The 23,942-nt window shown below is 36.3% G+C and overlaps 1 protein-coding gene across 4 annotated transcripts in view; it reads right to left on the bottom strand.

Annotated features, from left to right (window-relative positions):
* The window catches only part of ARID4A (AT rich interactive domain 4A (RBP1-like)), a 75,089-nt gene that overhangs the window by 39,047 nt on the left and 12,100 nt on the right, over window positions 1-23,942 (bottom strand). For all 4 annotated transcript variants that reach the window (XM_011961891.1, XM_011961893.1, XM_011961894.1 and 1 more), the window contains exons 6-11: window positions 16,123-16,202; window positions 15,939-16,033; window positions 11,339-11,471; window positions 6,968-7,047; window positions 5,399-5,475; window positions 4,828-4,994 (exon numbers count right to left, since the gene is read on the bottom strand). In XM_011961891.1, the coding sequence (XP_011817281.1) occupies window positions 4,828-4,994; window positions 5,399-5,475; window positions 6,968-7,047; window positions 11,339-11,471; window positions 15,939-16,033; window positions 16,123-16,202 (632 nt within the window). The remainder of the gene's footprint in view (window positions 1-4,827; window positions 4,995-5,398; window positions 5,476-6,967; window positions 7,048-11,338; window positions 11,472-15,938; window positions 16,034-16,122; window positions 16,203-23,942) is intronic.

Genomic DNA, 23,942 nt, shown 5'->3' with positions numbered 1-23,942 from the left:
CTAGCCGGGCGAGGTGGCGGGCGCCTGTAGTCCCAGCTACTCGGGAGGCTGAGGCAGGAGAATGGCGTAAACCAGGGAGGCGGAGCTTGCAGTGAGCTGAGATCCGGCCACTGCACTCCAGCCCGGCGACAGAGCGAGACTCCGTCTCAAAAAAAAATAAAAATAAAAATAAAAAGCTGATGAGAAGGATACAACTGAAAGGAGTAAGTTAAAGATGCAAGAAAGAAAAGAGAGAGTCGATAGTCTCCCTTTTCCTGAAAGGAGGAAGGGAATGAGATCCAGAGCATAACCTGAGAGACTCATCTTATACAGGAAGACAAAACACTATCAATTGTGCCTCAAGCGAAAGAGAGCAGGCAAACAGGTTTACAGCATGCTCACATCTGAAGCTCCCAATTTCTTTATAAAGTTGTGTGGAGTGGATATAGGATTATCAGTTTAATGGAGGAAATAATGATTTGCTTACAGAAATTGGGAATTGACCAATAGTGCTGAAGGCCCAGTGAAATTTGGTAATCATAAAATTTAGAATGGTACTATTCTTCCCTATTGTACACCTACAGAAAATTTCAGGGCTCACATAAGAGATGATATATTCATAGTAAGGCACTTATAATTTCAGAGAACAGTTTTAAAAACAGCCTGCCTAAAATAAATGATTACATGATTCTTGTATTTTATCAGTTAACTGAGCCTAGTAATTTTTCCCCATTTGAAAAGGTACACATTTTAATCATCAAGATGTCATTTAAATGCTATCAAATCCAAGATTTCTAGTACAAGTCAACTATCTCATATGACCACAACTAAAAAATGAATTGATATAAAAGTTTTTTAAATACATAAAAACATAGCTGTATGTAGCCATATTTGTGTGTACAAATGTGGAATCCTTATTAATCTGATTAGATGATCCTAATTGGGCTAGACTCTTACACTATCACCATGAAGCAAGACTCTGCTAAACACATAGGGGCATTTTTGTTTGTTTAATGGGCTAAACTTTAAGATTTTAGCAAGTCAGTTGTTATATGATTGCAAGCTAAAGTCTCAATTATTCCTGGAAGGTTGGCTTTTTAGGATCTGCTTAGAAATACAAAATGTTAACATTACATTTAAAATATTCTTTAGATTCTACCAATTTAGCATGGTTTTCCTAAGTTATCAAGGATTTACTGTAAGTTTATACCTAAAGTAATCTTGAATGACCACCAACAAATGCCTTTACCGTCTACAAAAAGGCATAAATATGCACAAATAACACGATTTAAACATCAAAAATAATATTTATGTTTCCATGCTATAAACAAACTCAAGTACTTATGATTTTTTTACAACAGTGGAATATAATCTTAGGCATTAGTATGTCAGTGGTCCCTAAACAATTCCCAATATCAGAGAAACGGCAGTAGTTATTTACAAATTCACTGAATTCAAATTTTCATTACTAAATAGGAAATTTTTAAAAGGGCCCAACCTATAAGCCTACTTATTATAAGCCAAAATGATTTAAAAAGCTAAGACTGATCACATTCCCCTTAATGCTCAGTTTTCTAAACAACAATCCATTTTTTTAACCCTTAGAAAACTCTCCTATATTTATCCAAAGTAAATATAAATCAGGAATAAATGAATAATTGAGACGATTACTTATGTTTACATGAACTTTTTGATCAACTTTAAAGGTGAAAAATCCAGTAATATTTTTTCTAATACAAAATTTTCTTAACAAAAACATTTAAGTAATACCCACAAAAATATCCCCCAGGGATTTTTTCAATATAATTATTGAGTTCAAGTTTAAAGTAATCAATATACATAAAACCTACTTTCTGTCAGATCCTCAATCTTTTCCCACATAGTAACAGCATGAGATCGGTATCTTGTACTCAAATCCTGAACTACCAATACTTAGGAATTCAAATTAATATTAAGGGGAAAAGGTGCTCTTTCTGTAAAGTCATAGAATCTCAAATCTCATTAAGGCTACTTAGGATACCCAAAGCATCAAATATAAAAACAATGTTCACTGCCCATTAACACTGCAGAAGTATCTAACACTTGTATGATTCTACTGCATAAAATTTGCTTGCTATACTAAAAATACCAAATGACAGACTAGAGTATTGTTACAGTGGTTTAGAGAATCTTACAAAAGATCTTTTTGATTATTGTAATGCAACATTGAATCTTCATGAAAAGCATAGCATCATTACATTTTGGGAAGACTCTGATCTGTAATGTAATACAACAGCGTGGCCTCACCTACATGGTAAAGGCCCATAATGACTAAGCCAGGTAGGCCATGGCTTATCAGATTTTTATTCATTTTATACCATAGTCATTCTCCTCCTCTTTATTGTATACAGTGCTTTTCAGTTTATCAGTATATTACACTTTTAAAAAATAACTGTTCAAGACAAGCTACAATGATTCAGCAACTAAATCTTAAACCCAAGAGCAAGAAATGCAGCTGATATTTTTCTAAAGCAACAAAATTTCACTCAAGAAAATCTTCCTGTATAGCCAGAGAAAAAGAATTAGTTCAATAATTCAATAAAACATATGCTATGAAATTGACCATCTGAAAAATAAATAATCATATGAATCAGTGCCTAAATTCTGTAATTTTGCTGTTATTTTTCAGTAGATGAAAAGCATCCTGATTCACTTAATTTTAACAGGCTCATAATTTACATGACACATTTTAAGAAGATACTATGCTTATAAGCTTTCTTACCTTTAAAAATTTATTTACTATTACCTGCAAACAATAGGTAACAGAGCTTTGCCTCTGCTCTTCATTCTTTTATACTAATGTATACTCACAGCTTGAATAAAACATTACAATATTTATGAAATGAATCATTGTAATAAGACCACTACTTACAATTTACTATTTTATAGTCTCCCTCTGCAACTTTCTACAAAGCTCTTTTTACCCTCTTTGTTTAATATTTCAGGGTTTTTTAGAGGGTGGGGGGGGGATAGGGAAAATGCATTCTGGAAGGGACAGCAATTAAAAGTATTAGCAAAAATAAAGAGGCTAATCTTTCTTCAATATTGGACAATATAAGATCCTAACTAATGTTAATTTAAAAAACAAAAGCTAAATCACAGATTTGCAACAGTTCACACCCTGAAAATGTGGCCTAATTACCCTGAAAATATATAATCTATAAATAAATACAGATAAAATACAAAATTCACATTTAATATTCTGACTTTAAATCCTGAATTTTGCCAAACTATCTCAGTATCATTTTCATTTCAAAATCTATCTTGTTTCAGAAAAATAGCCTTCATCCATTGATATTCTAAAAATAGACTCCTACTGTCTTTTTTACAAGAAAGAATATTTCTTGGTTCTGAGTCCTTCCATATCAGCTACATCATCAATACCTAAAATTCCTATTTAATCCTGTCTTTGGCAATCAAAATGGTAACTAAACATACAAAAAAAAAAATCTTACCTATATGCTGCATTTTCTTTCAAATGCAAAGTGGTTAGATTCCCCTTCTACTTAATCAGTACAGGGTCTGGACATTTTTCAGTCTGACTTGCAAATATTTGCTTTCCCTCTTAGGGCATAGCATCCGCAGGGTTATACAGCACTACTTACATTCTCTTCCACATAAAAATCAGACATTACATGAAAGGAAAAGAAAGACAGCCCATTTCAAAGCATCTGGCAAACCTCCATTGGCAACCTGCCAAGCCTCTGCTAAACCTTCCTGTCTTTCCGAGCATGCTCACTTAAAACCAACAGCATGTTACTATGGCAACTCTGTAGGCAGCCTGTAAGTATGAACCGCCATTCTGATTTCAGAGTGTAAAAAAACCAAATACTGCAGGGGAAGTAAAAGGAAAGAAATAGCGTATGCCCTTCATCACATACGAGTATACTCAATTCATTTCATAAATCCGTATTTGTGTATTTAAAACAGAAGCATCCCACATTTTTCCAGGCAAATATTTTTCATGCTCAAATAGGTCCCCCTTTTCAGTAAATTCATTGTCTTTGTCTTGCCCCTAAGCTCTTTTACCCCATAACGACCAAAAATATACTAGACAGTTTACCCCATTTGATACAACATTGCAGAATAGACAACAGTATTTATATAAGCAATCATGCAATATTCCATGGATGATTTCCTACAATTACATGCACATTATAAATGACATGGCAATATTACTAAGAAAACCATTAGCACTTAGAACATACAATCTAAATCTTTTTTATAATTTCTCAAATTGCCAAATGAAATTGTCTTTGGGGTTTGGATAGGATTTTTTTTCCCCTAATTATCCTTGAAATATTGTGAAATGTCTAAAAGGGGTTTTAAACTTGAGACAGGCCAGACCTGGGTGCAAATCCCTATCCTTCCCATTTTAGTTGTGCCACCTTGGGAAAGTTACTTGACTTTTCTGAACCTCCCTTTCCTTACCTTTAAAGTAGGATAACAACAGTTACTTTATACGGTAGTAGTTTAAATGAGTTAACACTCATTTAGGTATAAAATACCTAAAACTTTCTCTTTTTTTTCCTCCTGGGTTGTTTTGGAAAAGACCTCGAAAAAACCAGTGTGCACTTGTTGATTAACTAAACTGAAAAGTATTTTCTTGTAACCTCTTACTAAAAATTAGTTCTGATTTACACACTATGCTATGAGCCAAAAACCTTCCTCAACATCCAAATCAAGCAATGCTAGAAATGGAAACAAATAATAGATAATCTAAACAGAGGGAAAAATATATGAAGTTATTATTTTCACTAGAGAATATTAAGATATTTTTATTTGTTACAAACATGAAATTATACCTACCACCTCTTCTTCTGTCTTTTTGACCTCCTTTTCCTTTTCTTCATCATTTTCTTCAGCTGGGCCATCTTCATCATCACTACTGGATGACTCAAGGATTTCGTTTATATCCATTTTCCAATTATCAGGAACAACTCTAGTTTTCAAGAAGATGCTTGCTTTCTGAAGCCCTAAGAGTGAAAATGTACTTCAGCAGTTGCTTGGAATTAGCAGCACAGAACAATAGAAAAGGCATGGCATTCAGAATCAGAAGATCTGAATTCAAATTCAGCTGTCATTTATAAAATGATACAGTAAGCTTGAACATATTTCATAAGTTATAATGTTATATAAAATTTGTTATTACTTTACAGAATACTGTGAGACATCTTAATGGTAAAATATGAAAAATTAAACCTATCTAATAATCACACATCAAATATATCTAGACATTAAAAAAAAAAATCAAGTAAGAGTGGTTATCAACTCTAAACACTTAAAATGGTGACACCAGAGAGTATCAGTCTTGCTTTATTTGCTATTTTCCATATAGAGCCACAACATAAAATAATAGGGTAATTCATCCTTATTTTACCTGGTTTACTGGAGAGCTCAGATTCTGGTAGATTGAGAATGTCTACTTCCTTAATGTCCTTTCTTGCTATAGAGTAACTAATTATCAAGAAGAAGGGGAGGAAAATAATTTATTCAATACAAATTATTACTTAAATAGTACATGTTGACATATAGGAAAACAAAAACCTCAAAATCAAAATATTGCCTATAAAATGTTTTTAACTTACTCCTTAATAAAAGGTAAGAAGAGGTAATACAGGCAAAGCTAGTTATCTTAATTCTGAAGTTATATATACTCAAAGTACATCAAGGGCCTCACATTCACAATATTTCAATCTATACAATCCTGCTACAGATAGTACGGGGTAATTTATATCAGCATGATGTTTTCAACACTTGTAGATAACAATGTCTACTTTAATATTTGTGAAATTTATTTTTCATTTTAGTAAAAAAGCACATTTACTAGATAGAAATATTGAAATATTTTTATCACTATAAGATATAGTATAGTATTAAATTTTTCACAGATAACTAAAACTCAAATAAACTTTTTAAATTTCACTTTTTTGATCACAAAGCAGAGATGAGGTTAAGAAAAAGTTTTTGTAAGTCTGGATTTTATTTTTTTTGAGACAGAGTCTCGCTCTGTTGCCAGGCTGGAGTGCAGTGGTGCGATCTCGGCTCACTGCAACCTCTGCCTCCCAGGTTCAAGCGATTCCCTTGCTTCAGCCTCCCAAGTAGCTAGGACTACAGGCATGCACCACCCGGCTAATTTTTTATATTTTAGTAGAGACAGGGTTTCACCATGTTGGCCACGAAGGTCTCGATTTCCTGAGCTCATGATCTGCCTGCCTCGGCTGGGCGTCAGCAACCGCGCTCGGCCCAAAGTCTGGATTTTAATCATGAAAAAAGTCAAAATAATTGCCCTGGTAATACAGATTAAAAAATAAGCTTCGGGCTGGGCAAAGTGGCTCACGCTTGTAATCCCAGCACTTTGGGAGACCGAGACGGGCAGATCACAAGGTCAGGAGATGGAGACCATCCTGGTTAACACGGAGAAATCCCGTCTCTACTGAAAATACAGAAAATTAGCCAGGCGTGGTGGCGGGCGCCTGTAGTCCCAGCAACTCCGGAGACAGAGGCATGAGAATGGCGTGAAAACCAGGAGGCGGAGCTTGCAGTGAGCCGAGATCGCGCCACTGCACTCCAGCCTGGGCAACAGAGCAAGACTCTGTCTCAAAAAAAAATAAAAAATAAAAATAAGCTTTGGAGTTAATAATAAATGTCACATACTACACATGATAAAAATATAGAATTTTACAATTAAGAAAAAAAATCAATACCATGCTTCGCTAAAAAAAAAAAACTTAATACTGTTCTCACATAATGTTGTTCACAGATTTTACACAAAATGTATTAGTGAAAAATACCCTACATTACAAAAAGTCAAAATGTATTAGGTAACAACTTCTCAGTTCATAAATGATTAGACTATAAAAATAAAGTTTTGGTGGGGGAGGGGTCTATCATTGTAATTCCATATTTTTTCCTCCCATGTAACATCATTAAAGAATTCATTACTCACAATTTAGAATCAATAAATGATCGAACTAAACATTGATCCTTTTTCACTGTGATGTCATCATTACAGCTGGGAGATATTACCTGAAATATAAAATAAGAACAGATTGATTCCTATTTCCTGTGCTCAGAAAAAGAGTGTTTTTCAAAAGCACAATTCTGAATCCCCTAACTTCTCAGATAGATCATCTTTTACAAAAAACAGCTTCATTATAAATAGCCCCTATTATTAAGGAATTACATACAAAAAAAGATACCCTTATATATTTTGTTTAGCACATTGGTTGTCTAGAAATTTATTTTATCCATAGTCATTAATTATAAAATGAATAATTAATGAAATACAGGGCCAGTTCTAGTGACTCATGCATGTAATCCCAGCACTTTGGGAGGTCAAAGTGGACAGATAGCTTGAGCTCAGGAGTTCAAGACCAGCCTCGGTGGCATAGTGAGACACTGTCTCTACCAAAAATACCAAAAATTAGCCTGGTGTGGTGGTGTGTGCCTATAGTCCCAGCTACTCAAAAAGTTGGGATGGCAGCATCAGCTGATCCCAGGAGATGGAGGCTGCAGTAAGCCAAGATCACGACACTGCACTCCAGCCTGGGTGACAGAGTGAGACCCCATTTCAAAAAGAAAAGAAATATAAATTAAAATGTGACCAGCACTTTTAAAATATCAGAATTTATTGTAAGCTAAATTATTGTCCAAAAAATAAATTGTATAATCTGTGATGAAAATTTGGCATATAATTTTAAAAAATATATTTGAATAAGAATCTTTTTTGAAATCTGGTCATTAAAAAAAAAAAAACTATGTTACCTTTTTTAACCAAAATATGTACAATCCTTAGTAATTAAAGCAAGTTAAAACATGAGCAAAGAACTTTTTAATTTCTTAACTTCTGAAAATAGTATCTTAACAGTATCATTGGTAAATAATCTCTGTATCCTTCATAGAACTTCATATTTTTAAAAAAATTGCTTAAATGTATCTGTTCATGCTCTCCCTAACGCTAGCCTCTCTCTGCTACATTCCAGCACCATTCATAGACCTTTGTGCACTGATGGAAATGTTCTGTATCTGCACTGCCCTATACAGTAGCAGTGAGTCACATGGTGCTAAACACTCGAAATGTGGCTGGTGCAACTGAGAGACTGAGTTTTTAATTCTATTTTATTTTAATTAAGTTACATTTAAACTTAAATGGCCACACATGGTTCATGGTTATCATATCCAGATAATTGAATATTCTTGGCAGTCACATCAGCTGTCTTAACACCAGATGGAAGTATTTTTTGTTTGTTTGCTAGGTGCTGGTAATTATTAGACTAATAATATAGCTGTGCCAACCCTCAAGGAGCTAACAGTGTACTGGAGGGGCAAACATAAAAAGATAGACAAAAAGAACACAATGGAGGATAAGTACAGTGATACCACTAGCACATAATAATATGAAAACATTGAGGAGGGAGATTTTGCCTAACCTGAGCAAGGAAAAGGTGTGGCAGGAAAAGCTTAAAGTAAATTTTAAAGGATGAATAGGCATAATCCAAGGTCTAATTACCTCACCTATCAACTATTTAATGGCCTTCAAATAGATTCCTGCCACCTCCAGTCTTTCTAGTAACATGCCATTCTTCATTCACATTCCTAAACATGTAGCTCAAATAACATCACTCTTCTGGAAAATTCTCTGAAGAATTATGCCCAAACTCTTTAGGTGAACTTTTAAAGACCCTTCCGCCCTAGATTCAAATTATGTTCACAGGTATATTTCCTATTATTGTCTGACTCACATCTAATATTTAGCCAAAATGGATTCCCAGAGCAAATAGTTCCGTGAACAAACCCATTCTTTTTTTTTTTAATTTTTTTTTTTTTGAGACGGAGTCTCACTCTGTTGCCCAGCCCAGAGTGCAGTGGCACGATCTCGGCTCACTGCAAGCTCCGTCTTTCGGGTTCACATCATTCTCCTGCCTTGGCCTCCTGAGTAGCTGGGACTACAGGCACCTGCCACCACGCCCGGCTAATTTTTTGTGTTTTTAGTAGAGACAGGGTTTCACCGTGTTAGCCAGAATGGTCTCGATCTCCTGACCTCGTGATCCACCCGCCTCGGCCTCCCAAAGTGCTGGGATTACAGGCAAGCTATTTTTTTTAACCTATTTTTTTGTTTCCTCTAGTGAAGCTTTGTCTACTATCTTTAAATCCTTCAAAGCTCAGCTCAAAAGCACCTGCTTTGTGAAGGCTTTCTGTATTTTCCTCAAATAAATGTAATCTCTCAGGCAGGGAGTCCTAATATTGAACATATACTATTTTATATTACTGTTACTTGGATTATTCTGTACATTATACACAAAATCACCAAATGTAAGAATAGTGTCTTACTCATTTTTGATTTTCAATATCCCCTGGTAAATGATAAATCTGAATAAATAAAAGAATTTATTAAAAAAAAAACTCTTAGCAAACCTAAAATCTGAATATTCTGCATCCAAATTATTTTTCTATACAACTGAAAGGTCCAAGGGACTTTCAGATTTTCCCCATATAAATTAAATCTATTATCTATGAACTGAGTAATATATTTATATGCACACAGAAACCTAAAAATATACTTTCAGCTCTTTACAGGATTATAATCTAATTTGAGATACATTTTCTGTCACAATTATTATTAGAGATAAGTGATACCAAAAATCAAAGGGGCATACTTATGTTAAGAGTATTTAGGGCCAGGCGCAGTGGCTCACACTTGTTGATTCCAGCACCTCGGAAGGCCAAGGTCATCGTTTGAGCCCAGGAGTTCGAGACCAGCCTGGACAACATGGCGAAACCACGTCTCCACAAAAAAATACAAAAATTAGCCAGGTGTGCTGACGTACACCTGTGGTCCCAAGCTACTCAGCAGGCTGAGGAGGGAGGATCACCTGAGCCCAGGGAGATGACGGCTGCAGTGAGCTGTGATCACACCACTGCACTCCAATCTGGGCGACAAAGACCCTCTCTCAAAAACAAAACAAAAGAAGAGTATTTAAGAGAGACCCTGCAAAGAAGGTAGGACTTGAGTTGAACTTTAAGAGATATTTAAGAGGGGATGAGTAAGTGGAAGAGGAAGTAAAGGAGTAGGAAGAGAAGAAAAAAGACATTAACTTCCAATTATTTTTTACTGCTCTCCAAAATAATTATCTTGTGTATCTCTTCTTCTTACTCCTTCTCTGTGTAAGCAAAAATTAGCTTTCTCTACCAACCCATCTAAAAGTTGTCATTTCTAAAATCTTCCTTAAAATGTAGGTGAATCCCTCCTTTCCATACATCCTTTCTTACTTCATTCTGTACCAAATTTTTTTTTATTTACTATACAATCTTTAATAACTGTAATCTCTTACATGTCTACAGTAAGCTTCTTGAAGGCAATACATTTAAGCCTCTTCTAAAGAACTTTGAACAAAGCTGAACTCACTGCAGATCCTCAGTAAATGTTAATTAATTTAAGGCAGGGATAAAGACTTAGAGGAGTGATGTATCCTACATATGGGGCAGTTAAATAACTTTAGTATAGTTTACACTAAAAATAGGAAATAAACTGAGAGCCAGGGATGGCCTCAAACATCCATTTAAAAAATGCAAAACTGATCAACTAGGCAGACTCGTTGAAGGTTTTCTATTCTGAGAATGGGACTATCATGACTGAATTTATATTTTAAAAAGATTTCTCAGCCAGGCATACTGGCTCATACCTGTAATCCCAGCCCCTTGGGAGGCCAAAGTGAGAAGACTGCTTGAGCCCAGGAGTTTGAGACTGGCCTGGGAAACTTCGGGAGGCTACATCTCTACAAAAAATAAAAAATAAAAAATAGCCAGGTGTAGAGGTGCATGCCTGTAGTTGTAGCTGCTTGGGAGGCTGAAACAGGAGGAACGCCTGAGCCCAAGAGGCTGAAGCTGCAGTGAGCTGTGCTCACGTCACTGCACTCCAGCATTGGCAACAGAGTGAAACCCTGTCTCAACAGAAAGAAAAAAATATTTCTTTATAAAAGTTAGTGCTGGAAAATTAGTCTGAATTAATAGAAAAGAAAGAATTCAAGAATCAAGTTAAGGGAACCCATGGTAATGGGAATAGAGTAAAAAGCCATTGGACATATTATGAGGGAAGAAATACAAAAGAGCTCAATAAAAGGCTATATAGAATTTAAAAAAGAATAACCAAAGAAGACAGTGAAGTATTCTGGACCTGACTATGATTATTCAATTTAAAAAATCTCCAATAAAGTCCAAATTTGTTTAATATTTTCAAAATATTTTAAATGCTTTTTAAAAATCCATTTTAAACAAATATTTAGATGGCTGATTAACTTTGCAAAGAAACTTTACCTACCAAAGCAGGGTACCATTCAGTCCTCTCAGTTGCAGACACCACACTTACAACTTTTCCTAGTAATTCATCATTGAGACGGCGCTTGTCTTCATCTTCCTCTTCACTACTTTCTTCTTCCTTTTCATCTTCGGTACTAAAAGTTAGAATAACTTGATCATTATCCTAACACAAATAATTATTTGATACAGAGTATTGTGAATTTAATATAGTCAATTCATTCCTAATGGATTACCCTGAAGTAGTAGCCTCTTCATTCTTATTATAATTGAAGACATGGGTCCTTCCTTAGCCTCACCGAAGTATGTAGTCCTGAGCTGTCTATGGTAACTCTGAGTCCACTTCACTAGATCAATGAGTGCTTAGACTTAGGCTCTCATGCCAACACCAGCTGGGACAGAAAAACCTAATTACAGCACCATTAAATACTTATTATGCCAAATGCTTTTTTTTTTTTTTTTAAGATTGCCTTTCTATTTTTATGCCAGATAACATAACTTTAATTTTCTAACTGGCTATGAAAATATCTGGCTATGAAAACACCCATAAGGGTTTACTTAAGGTAACTTATCTGGGTAACTAAAGTTTACCCTTAAGTGTCAACAAATTTTAAGCATACATATTTATATATATGTGTGTGTGTGTGTGTGTGTGTATATACATATATATACACACACATATATGTGTATATATATGTACATACGTGTGTGTGTGTGTGTGTGTGTGTGTATATTTGGAAATGGAGTCTCGCTTTGTCACCCAGGCTGGAATGCAGTGGTACTATCTCAGCTTACGGCAACCTCTGCCTCCCAGGGTTCAAGCGATTCTCCTGCCTCAGCCTCATGAGTAGCTGGGACTATAGGCACGTGCCACCACACCTAGCTAATTTTTGTATTTTTAGAAGAGACAGGGTTTCACAATGTTGGCCAGGCTGGTCTTGAACTCCTGACCTCGTGATCCACCCACCTCGGCCTCTCAAAGTGCTGGAACTACAGGTGTGAGGCACCGTGGCCAGCCAAGCCTACATTTTTAAAATAAAAATAACTACGTATTCCCCACTTCAGCTCCTAATGAATGTATATTGAATTTGACATCTTCTTGAAGACATCCTGCAATATACTGATAATGCTGGAGTTTACTAAAGTACACAGAGTTATTAACTCTTATTCATTCTTAAATGGCTCAAAACCACTTAGTTCATTATATTTTTATGGTTTTAGTCCTCCTTTTCTTCTCATAGACTTCTCAGCTGTAAGACTCCACAGTTTTCTTTATTGACTGCATCTGCTAATTTTTCCTATATTTCCTTTTGACACATCTTCCAATCGGCTGCACTCTGAGAAACCGGGTAACTCAACTTGTTAAAATTATAAAATAAGTATAAGGGAGTTTTCAGTAGAAGTCTATGGAGGTAGCTTATAAAGAAAATACTGGGTATTGAATTATTAAATATATATCTTGTCCTGAGTACTTATTACACACTGATAAATTTATATACATTATCGGCTGGGTGCAGTGGTTCATGCCTGTAATCCCAGCACTTTGGGAGGCCAAAGCAGGTGGATCCCTTGAGGTCAGGAGTTGGAGACCAGCCTGGCGAATATGACAAAACCCCACCTCTACTAGAATACAAAAATTAGCCAGGTGTGGTATCACACACGTGTAGTCCTGGCTACTCGGGAGGCTGAGGCATGAGAATCACTTGAACCTGGGAGGCAGAGGTTGCAATGAGCTGAGATCATACCACTAGGCTCCAGTCTGGGTGACAAAGTTAGACTCCGTCTCAAAAAAACAAAAAACAAAAACAACAACAAAAAAGAAAATTGTATACATTATCTAATACAAAAACCAGCAAGCCATTACCATTCCCATTTTCCTCAGCTATAAATTGAGAATATCTTGCAGGTTTTGTGAAAATTTGAGTTAATATACATAAATGCAGTTAACTATAAAGAGGATAAGTAATTTTCCAGAAGTGATATATCTAGTATATGGCTGAGTTGGGATTTCCATTTAGGGTCCTCAGAGGTCTTTTATTACTTTCTGGTTTGCAGCTTAGGTGTTATTTGACTTTGCCTTTAAAAATACTCATTATATACTCCCCAGGAGCAGTTAGTACATATCTAATACTGGGATCTTGGTTTCTAAATCTTATTTCCCACTAAAATAAATGAGGGACCCTTGTAGAAATGGCCAATTCCAGGGTTGGCGCATGAAAAAATTAACATGAGCCTAGGATACCTTGTCATTGCAGAAGGTGAATAAGTGCTCAAGAAATGGTGAGGACTTATCAAAAGAACACAGAAGCCATCCTGGAAAGGCTTCCTTGGCTAAATCTGGAACAACCTGAATTATAACCCATTAAGTAAAATTAGAATCCACAGCATTAGGAAAATAATTTCATTATAGCTAAATGATAACTAAAAAATGCAGCAAGAATGAAAAATTAGAAAAATCAGCATTTTGCTATCATAATAGTACCAACTGATCCAGGCAAGAATTATTAGTAGATAAACCTTGTAAATGGAAGTTTGACAGAGAATAGAATATTTAAGTAGTCTCAAAGTATCTCCACGCAGATTTACAAATTACAAAGGGGAAAAATGTTAACTACAGTAATTCTGAAGTTGAGAAATTTGGCAGACACCACCTTAACCAGGTGATCAAAGTTAGTATCACTAGATATGGGACAAACTGATAATATTTCTTGTTGGGCTTTCCTTCAGGACACAACATCACTTATGGAGTATAATGTATAACCTGAATCTAACAACGAGAAAACAATCTGACAAACCTATATAAGGGAACAGATTACAAGACTATTGTCATGTATTCTTCAAAAATGTCAATGTCATGGGGAAAAAAAAGGCTGCATAATTTTTTCAGATTAAAGGAGACTCAAGAACCATATAAACTAAATGCAATGCATAATCTTGAATTGTATCCTGGAATCAGGGGAACTGGGGGATGCTATAAAGGCTATTATTGGAATAACTGGCAAAGTTTGAAATATTAACCACATGATAGTAGACCATCAATGTTAAATTTTCTAAATTTGGTATTCATACTTTGGTTATGTAAGAGCATCTCCTTGTTCTTAAATATTTAATGATAAAGGATCATGATGCTTGCCACTTTCTCTCAAATAGTTCAGCAAAATAAAATGATTATTAGAAAATATAAAAATAATTAGTATAGGCTGGGAGTGGCCCAACACTTTGGGAGGCCGAGGCGGGTGGATCACGAGGTCAAGAAATCAAGATCATCCTGGCCAACATGGTGAAACCCTGTCTCTACTAAAAATGCAAAAATTAGCTGGGCGTGGTGGCACACACCTGTGGTTCCAGCTACTTGGAAGGCTGAGGCAGGAGAATCACTTGAACTCAGGAGGCAGAGGCTGCAATAAGCCAAGATTGCGCCACTGCACTCCAGCCTGGCGACAGAGTGAGACTCCATCTCAAAAAAAAAAAGAAAAGAAAAAAATTTGTATATATAGAGAGAAGGAATCATAAAGCAAATGTGTGAAAAATGTTAAGAACTAGTAAATCTAGATAAAGCGTATATAGACATTAGGCCAGGCGCATTGTCTCACACCTATAATCCCAGCCAGCACTTTGGGAGGCCAAGGAGGGCGAATCACTTGAGGTCAGGAGTTTGAAACCCATTTGGCCGACATAGTGAAATCCCGTCTCTACTAAAAATACAAAAACTAGCCAGGTGTGGTGGCGCATCTGTAATCCCAACTACTCAGGAGACTGAGGCAGGAGAATCACTTGAACCTGGGAGGCAAAGGCTTCAGCGAGCCAAGATTGTGCCACTGCACTCCAGCCCTGGCGGCACAGTGAAACTCCGTCTCGCAAAAAAAAAAAAACAGGAAGAAAAAAGTATATAGACATTCACACAGACATTCGTGTATTATTCTTGCAATCTTTAAGCTTGAAATGTTTTTGAAGTAAAAGATAAAAAACATATACTCACTTAAAATAGAAAAATCATCATATCAGTTAAAAATTTTGGGCCAGGTGCAGTGGCTCAGGCTAGGCGTGGTGGCTCATGCCTGTAATCCCAGCACTTTGGGAGGCTGAAGCAGGTGGATCACGAGGTCAGGAGTTCGAGACCAGCCTGGCCAGTACAGTGAAACCGTGTCTCTACTAAAAATACAAAAAAAAAAAAAAAAGTAGCTGGGTGTGGTGGCATGTGCCTGTAGTCCTAGCTGCTCAGGAGGCTAAGGCAGGAGACTTGCTTGAACTCGGGAGGCAGAGGTTAGCCAAGGCTGCAGTGAGCCGAGATTGCACCACTGCACTCCAGCCTGGGCGACAGAGCGAGACTCCATCTCAAAAAACAAAATCCAAAACAAAACAAAAAAAATTTTGGCAAAGTAACTTAAAACAAAAATAATCTTTTTAAAATAAGAGTTGTTATCATTTCTGGGCAAATAATGGGAATAATCAAGAACAAGGTCCACTCAGGGTAAAATGTCTAACATAAGGATACAATATGCTATGAAAAGCTTACCCAAATGAATTTAGCCATCCTAAGAAAATCACTTGTTTAATGTTATAATTACTGTAATTAAAATGATACCATATATGAAAAAACTCACACAGGAAGAGAAGACCTCCTTCCCCTGTTTGTCTTCTTTGCAATTACTGGAGTTCCAAAATGTTCTGGATTCGTTAATGGAAGCTGGTCAAGTGTCTGTATAAGAAACAGATTAATTAAATCACGTTTTACCTCTAGATCAGTACCTGTAGTTCAATCCAAATAGTCCGTCCATGTCACCCTACCTCACTCTCTGCAAAATGTCTCTCTCCTTTCAGACAAAGTGAGGTACGTCTCAATGTTCGCTCATCACCATCATCAAACACTATAATAAGCACAAGATATCAGAGAATTTATGCACACTAATGAAATAAAAACTTAAAAGCACAGAATGCTATTATTGTTATTAATTAGAGCTTAATATTTATAAGAACCATTATTTTAGTCATTTTTCAAAATCTTTACAATGAGCATACCATGCCATATTTTTCATTCTATAGATACCAAAAACACAGGTTAAATGGCTGCCCACAACTGCTTAAGTATCTCCATCGGCTTTTTTGATTTCTATCACTACAGAACCACCTTCTTAACTCATTAGCAACCTAGTCAAAGCATAAATATTAAATTAACTGCAATCCTAGGAGAATGAACAAAAACCTGATTTTAAAGAAAGTATGGATTTTTCCACAAAAGTTTAATATTAGAGTACCCCTAACTTCCAGAAACTGACTCCTGGTATTGCTACCGAATTATTCTACTGCTTCTATTTATTTGCATGATAACCTACTACACATGTACTGGCTGCCAAATTCTAAAGTCATAAGATACAAGTTCTTTCTTTTGTTAGAAAAGGATATAAATAGTTTGTTTAAAAAAATTAAAAAAAAAAAAAAAAGACAGGGTTTTGCTATTTTACCCAGGTTGGTCTCAAACTCCTGGCCTCAAATGAACCTCCTGCCTAGGCCTCTGAAAGTGCTCAGATTACAGGCATCAGCCACTGTACCCAGTTGAGTAGTTTAGAAATAAAGGTTGAAATAAGGAAACAGAAAGATAAAGTTTTTAGTGCAGGCATGGTGGCTCACCATGAGACCTGTGGTCCCAGCTACTGGAGAGGCCATAGTGGAACTATTGCTTGAGCAGGGAGAAACCAAGGCTCAACCATGGTTAGTGAGCCATGATTACGCCACTGTGCGACAGCAAAACCAGATTCTGTCTCAAAAAAAATAAAAACAAAATATAAAGGTTTTTTTAAAAAGAAACTTTAGACCACTTTTACTACTTTTTTTTTTTTTGAGCCAGAGTCTCACTGTGTCGCCCAGGTTGGAGTACAATGGTGTGATCTCAGCTCACTGCAAGCTCTGCCTCCCGGGTTCACACCATTCTCCTGCCTCAGCCTCCTGAGTAGCTGGGACTACAGGTGCCCGGCACCAGGCCCGGCTAACATTTTTGTATTTTTAGTAGAGACCTGTTTCACCGTGTTGGCCAGGATGGTCTTGATCTCCTGACCTCATGACCCACCCACCTCAGCCTCCCAAAGTGCTGGGATTACAGGCGTGAGCCACCACGCCTGGCCTTTACTACATATTTTTAAAAATCACACTACTTGGCCGGGCGCAATGACTCACGCCTGTAACTCTGTCTCTATTAAAAATTCAAAATTTGCTGGGTGTGGTGGCATGCATCTGTAATCTCAGCTACTCCGGAGGCTGAGGCAGGAGAATCGCTTGAACCCGGCAGGCAGCGGTTGCAGTAAGCCTAGATCGCGCCATTGCACTCCAGCCTGGACAACAAGAGCAAAACTTCGTCTAAAAAACAAAAACAAAACAATCATACTACTTGACTATGTTTAAACATTTCAAGGAAATGGGGTAAGGAATTTTATAATTTATCCCTAATATTCTCCTAATCACTAACAATATATTATTTTGATAACTGTATAGGTTTAACTTTTGCGACTGTATTCTGATTTTAGCATCCAACATTTATAAAGTTTATTAAAAAGAATATGTTCTCAGAAGGTACCTCATTGTTCCAGGTTATGAAGAAATAAGATATAATCTTTACTTCAAATACTTAACATCCATATTCATTCAACAAGAAAGCATATATATGTACCCAAAAACAATTATTAAGATTTAGTACTAATTTTCACAAATCTAGATACTTTTCCATTCTAACAAAATAAGTTAGTGCTAATAAAAAGAAATTCTACATTACATTCACTTGATATCTTAGAATCTTTTCATTGGTTACCTATGAAATTATAATCCTGAATTACTTTCTTCAAAGGTTGTTTTATTAGCAAACACTTTGCCTTCAAATCCTACACTTACTTTTAATGAATAAGTTTTTTAAAAGAAAATTATATAAAAGCTTTCAACACGTTAAATATTTATCTACTTCAATCAGTTCTCCCTCTTAGACTACAGATACCTACTTAGATTCTCTTACATGCAGGAGACAATGTGAAAAAAATTAAAAACTCCTGAAGCACATACTCAAAAGAACCACGATTCTAAAAAAGCAGCTGTGCTATACACAGTCAATGATCCAGAAATTAATGACTAGCTGCAGGCACAATGACAAGTTAAAACACAACATCCTCCAATGATTACATCACTGATCTGCACTTGAGTAATAAGGTGCTAAATATTTGATATAAAAATTATGATTCATATAGTGTCAAGTCTAACAAATTAACCACTGTTCCCTTAAAATTTTTAAATCATGAAATTATCACAAACCAAACTTAATATAATTCTTGTTAGTATTAGTATCTGTAAGTATAAGATTTCAAAAAGAATAAAACCTGAAAGGTTTTCAACTTTTCTTAATGCCTACAATACCAAAGATGACGATACCAGACCCACACACATTAAAATGGAGGTATGAAGAAGGAAAATGTGAATGTAAGACCAACACTCCAAATTTATATAACAAAATATTTTCCATAGTGTTTTATCATTAATCAATGGCAGCCCTAAACCAAAATGTTCTGATGAAAAATTTGAACAATTTCAGCATTTCAAACAAAATATTTCAGCAATTTCTGTATTTCAACAATTTAAAAATTTCAATAATCACTTTGAAATAAAATCAGATTTTTGGAAGGAAAAATTCATTTCACTTAAATACACCTTATCATGGATAGAAATATTTTTTTAAAAAAAAGGGATTTCTCAAAAGGGGATTATGATACAAACAACTATTTTACAGTTTTACATAGGAACCCTCCCAACTTTAAGTGAACAAAAAGAAATAGTGTAAGATTTATTAATTTACTTAGAGACAGAGTCTCACTCTGATGCCCAGGCTGGAGTGTAGTGGCATGATCTTGGCTCACCGTAACCTCCACCTCCCAGGTTCAAGTGATTCTTGTGCCTCAGCCTCCCAAGTAGCTGGGATTACAGGTGCACATCACCAGGCCCGGCTAACTTCTGGATTTTTAGTAAAGACAGGGTTTCACCATGTTGACCAGTCTGGTCTCGAACTCCTGGCCTCAAGTGTTCCGCCTACCTTGGCCTTCCAAAGTGCTGGGATTACATGTATGAGCCACTGCACCCAGACTAAGATTTTTTTAATTCACAAAATTCTACAAATATATGTTTCTGAGTACTTTATAAATTTGTTAAATAATGTAATTTTTCAAGATTTTCTGAAAGACAAACAGAAAACTCAACAATAGAGGGGTGTGATGGCTCACACCTGTAATCCTGGTGCTTTGGGAGGTCAAGGCAGGAGAATCCTGAGTCCAGGAGTTGGAGACCAGCCTGGCCAACACAGTGAGACTCCATCTTTACAAAAAAAAAAATTAAAAATTAGCTGGGTGTGGTGGCATGTGTCTGCAGTTCTAACTACTCGAGTGGCTGAGATCACTTGATCCCAAGAGTTCAGGAATGCAGGGAGCTATGACTGCCACTGCAGTCCAGCCTGGGCAACAAAGTGAGACCCTGTTTCTATATTCCTACATTTTTTATAAAACCAACATTATGAACTTATTAATCATGACATCCCTGATTATCAAAACCATGAAGAAGCTCCATCTAAAATAAACTTCCTCTCTTAACTTGCATGTTAGAATTATCCTCTAAAAGAACACAACATTTGTAGGCACTGAAGAGTATCATTTTTGTAAGAGTGAAATAATTAATGTTGTATATAGCAAGCCTAGCTTTTTTTTAGTTGTCTTCTACAGCATGCTAAGACCAAAAAAAGTCAGACTACAAGGATTTAATAATTCTATGAAATGTCTTATATTTGCCAAAAATGGCTTTTGAATAGATTGTTCATTGAGTCTAGCAGAACATACATATAACCAAAAGTGGTATCTCTGTTATTATGTTAGGTATTTTGACAGTTAATTTTAGATGTGAACTTGACTGAATTAAGAATACCTAGAGAAGGGGTAAGGCAATTACTTCTGGGTGTGCCAGAGGAAACTGGCACGTGTGTCAATGAACCAAGTGGGAAGATTCACTCTCAATGTGGGCAAGTACCATCCAATTGGCCGGGGGCCCAGACAGAACAAAAAATGAGAGAAAGGGATTTCCTCTCTCCTGGAGCTGGGATACTCTTCTCCTCCTGCCCTTGGACATCAGAACTCCAGGCTCTTTGGCTTTGGGACTCTGCACCTTATACCAGCAGTCCCTCAGATTCTCAAGACTTTGGCCTGGGACTGAGAATTATATCCTCAGCTTCCCTGGTTTTAAGGCTTTCTGACTTGGATGGAGCCTAGCTATTGGCATCTCAGGTCTCTAGCTTACAGACAGCCTGTCATGGTCATTCTCAGCCTTCATAATATCAAGAGCAAATTTGTCTAATACTGGGATATGCGACCCCCAGGCCACAAACCCATACCAGACCATGGCCTGTTGGTAACCAGACCGCACAGCAGGTGAGTGGTGCGTAAGCAAGCATTACCACCTGAGCTCCACCTCCTGTCAGATCAGCAGTGGCATTAGAATCTCACAGGAATGCAAACCCTTGTGAACTGCCCAAGCAAGGGATCTACCAATAGGTTGTGCATTCCTTATGAGACGCTAATGCCTGATGATCTAAAGTGGAAGAGTTTCATCCTGAAACCATCCCGCAGCACTCCCATCCATGGAAAAATTGTCTCTCACGAAACCAGTCCCTGGTGCTAAAAAGGTTGGGACCTCTAAGAAATCCCCTCTCATATCAATCTATCTATCTATTATCTATCTATATCTTATTGGCTCTCTAGAGAATCCTAATAGGGATTAAAATATTAAAATCTATTAATAGGAAAATGACAAAGCTGAGAATTTCACAGTTAGCACCAACCATACTAAACACAATAGACAAAATAATGCCAATGCAAACAAACACACAAATCCTAACCCTAATCAGCTAGAATTCAAATGAAAGGATCTGATCAACTACTAAATACAAAAGACCCATTTCCCTGTTATCACAGCAATGATACTGAAAGATAGTAAAATAATAACAGTAAATTAATTTTATCTAAAATATAATTGGCTATCACTTACTAAGCTTCTACCATGTCCTAATCCTCACAACAGCCTCTACAAAGTAGGAACCACTATCCTCCTTTTATAGATAAAGAAACTGAGAATCAGAAAGTTAACTGATGAGCTACATTTTAGTTGGGGGGGTATCAAAAGACATAATAGGCATGAAACAGAAGTATAAAATGAAGTCAGAGAAGGAAGCAATGAATTCTGTCTTTGGAAAATTAAGTATCACTATTGTTATATCAGGGTACAGCAGTTATGATTAACAAAATTACAGAATTCTTCACATAATGGAGTAAATTGCTTGAACCCTGGAGGTGGAGGTTGCAGTGAGCCAAGATCATGCCACTGCACTCCAGCTTGGGCGACAGAGCAAGACTCCCATCTAAAAATAAATAAATAAATAAAAATAATGGGCAAAGGACCTGAATAGACATTTCTCAAAAGCAGACATACCAATGGCCCAGAGGTATGTGAAGAAGTGTTCAACATCAGTAATAATCATCAGGGAAATGCAAATACAAACTACAAAGAGATTTCACCTCACACCCACTAGAATGGCTATTATCAAGAAGATAAAAGGTTACAGGCACTGGCAAGGATATGGAGAAAAGGGAATCCTTGCCCACCACTGGTGGGAAAGTAAATTAGTATAGCCATCATGTAAAATAGCATAGAAGTTCCTCAAAAAACTAAAAATAGAACTACCATATGATCCAGCAATCCCACTCCTGGGTATATAACCAAAGAATGAAACTATTATGTCAGAGATGTATCTGTACTCCCATGTTTATTGCAGCACTATTCACAATAGCCAAAATACTGGATCAATTTAAGTCTCTATGAGCAGATGAATGTATAAAGAAAATGTGATATAACATATATACATAATGGAATACTATTCGGCTTTTAAAAAGAAGGAAATCGTGACATTTGTAACAACATGGTTGAACCTGGGGGACATTATGCCAAGTGAAATAAACCAGGCACAGGAAGACAAATACCATATGATCTCGCTTAAGAAGTCAAACTCTTATTAGAGAGTAGAATGTTGGTTATCAGGGGTGGGGGCAGCTTGATTGGCGAGGTGGGGGTGAGGGATTGGGTAAATGTTGGTTAAATGATACAAAATTTCAGTTAGAAGGAATAAGTTCAAGAGCTCCATTGTACAACATGATGGTTTTAGCCAATAATGATGCATTGTGTACTTGAAAACTGCTAAGAGAATATATTTCGAGTGTTCTCACCTCACACAAAAAATAAGCCTGTGAAGTGATCCACCTTTTAATTAGCTTGCTTAGCCATTCCACAATGTATACATATTTCAAAATATGTTGCATAACATAAATACATACTATTAATATTAAATAATTTTTTTTTTTTGGAGATGGAGTCTCACTCTGTCACCCAGGCTGGAGAGCAGTGGTGCCATCTCGGCTCACTGCAAGCTCCACCTCCCAGGTTCAAATGATTCTCCTGCCTCAGTCTCCCAAGTAGCTGGGATTACAGGCATGAGCCACCATGCCCAGCTAATTTTTTAATTTTTAGTAGAGATGGGGTTTCACCATGTTGGCCATGCTGGTCTCGAACTCCTGACCTCAAGTGATCCACCTGTCTCGGCCTCCCAAAGTGCTGGGATTATAGGCGTTCAGTGAGCCACCACACCCAGCCCTTTGCCCATTTTTTAAATCAGGTTGTTTTCTTGCTATCGAGTTGTTTAAGTTCCTTATAAATTTTGGATATGAATCCCTTATCAAATACATAGTTTGCAAGTATTTTTTCAAATTCCGAAGGTTGTCTCTTCACTCTCTTCATTGTTTCCTTTGCTGTGTAGAAGCTATTTAGTTTGATGTACTCCCAGGTGTCTAATTTTGCTTTCGGGGTCATAAAAAAAAAAAAAATCAATGCCCAGGCCAATGTCATAAAACCTTTTCCTCTATGTTTTCTTCTAGTGGTTTGACAATTTCAGGTCTAAAGTCTTTGATCCGCTTAGAGTTAGTTTTTGTATATGGGGTAAGATGAGGGTCTACTTCCATTCTTCTACATGTAGATATCCAATTTTCCCAACACTATTTACGAAGACACTGTCCTTTCCCCAGTATGTGCTCCCGGCACCCTAGTCAAAGATCAAATGACTATAAATAGGTAAATTTATTTCTGGGGTATCTATTCTGTTCCATTGGTCTATGTGTCTGTTTTTATGCCAGTATCATGATGTTTTGATTACTATAGCTTTGTAGTATATTTTGAAATCAGGTGGTATGTCTCTGGTTTTACTCTTCTTGATCAAGATTGCTTTAGCTTCAACAGTTCTGTTATTCATAGAATCATCTGTGATAACTACAGAAGTCCCTCAGCAGCTAAGGTTAAAAAAAAAAACAAAAAACTCCAGGAATCTGTAAATTTAAGAAATTAACACTCAAACACATAATTACATTAAGAAAATATCATGGGAGAACTAAGTCTTAGGGAAGGCCCTTTAAAAATGAGTTAAAGCCTATCATAGGACTACACACATTGTTTTTGCTTACTACTTTATTTTTTTTTTTTTTTTTTGAGACAGATTT

The sequence above is a fragment of the Colobus angolensis genome, unplaced genomic scaffold (genome assembly GCF_000951035.1).
Source record: "Colobus angolensis palliatus isolate OR3802 unplaced genomic scaffold, Cang.pa_1.0 Scaffold57, whole genome shotgun sequence".
Taxonomy (NCBI): Eukaryota; Metazoa; Chordata; class Mammalia; order Primates; family Cercopithecidae; genus Colobus; species Colobus angolensis.
This window is presented reverse-complemented; position numbering and strand designations above follow the sequence as displayed.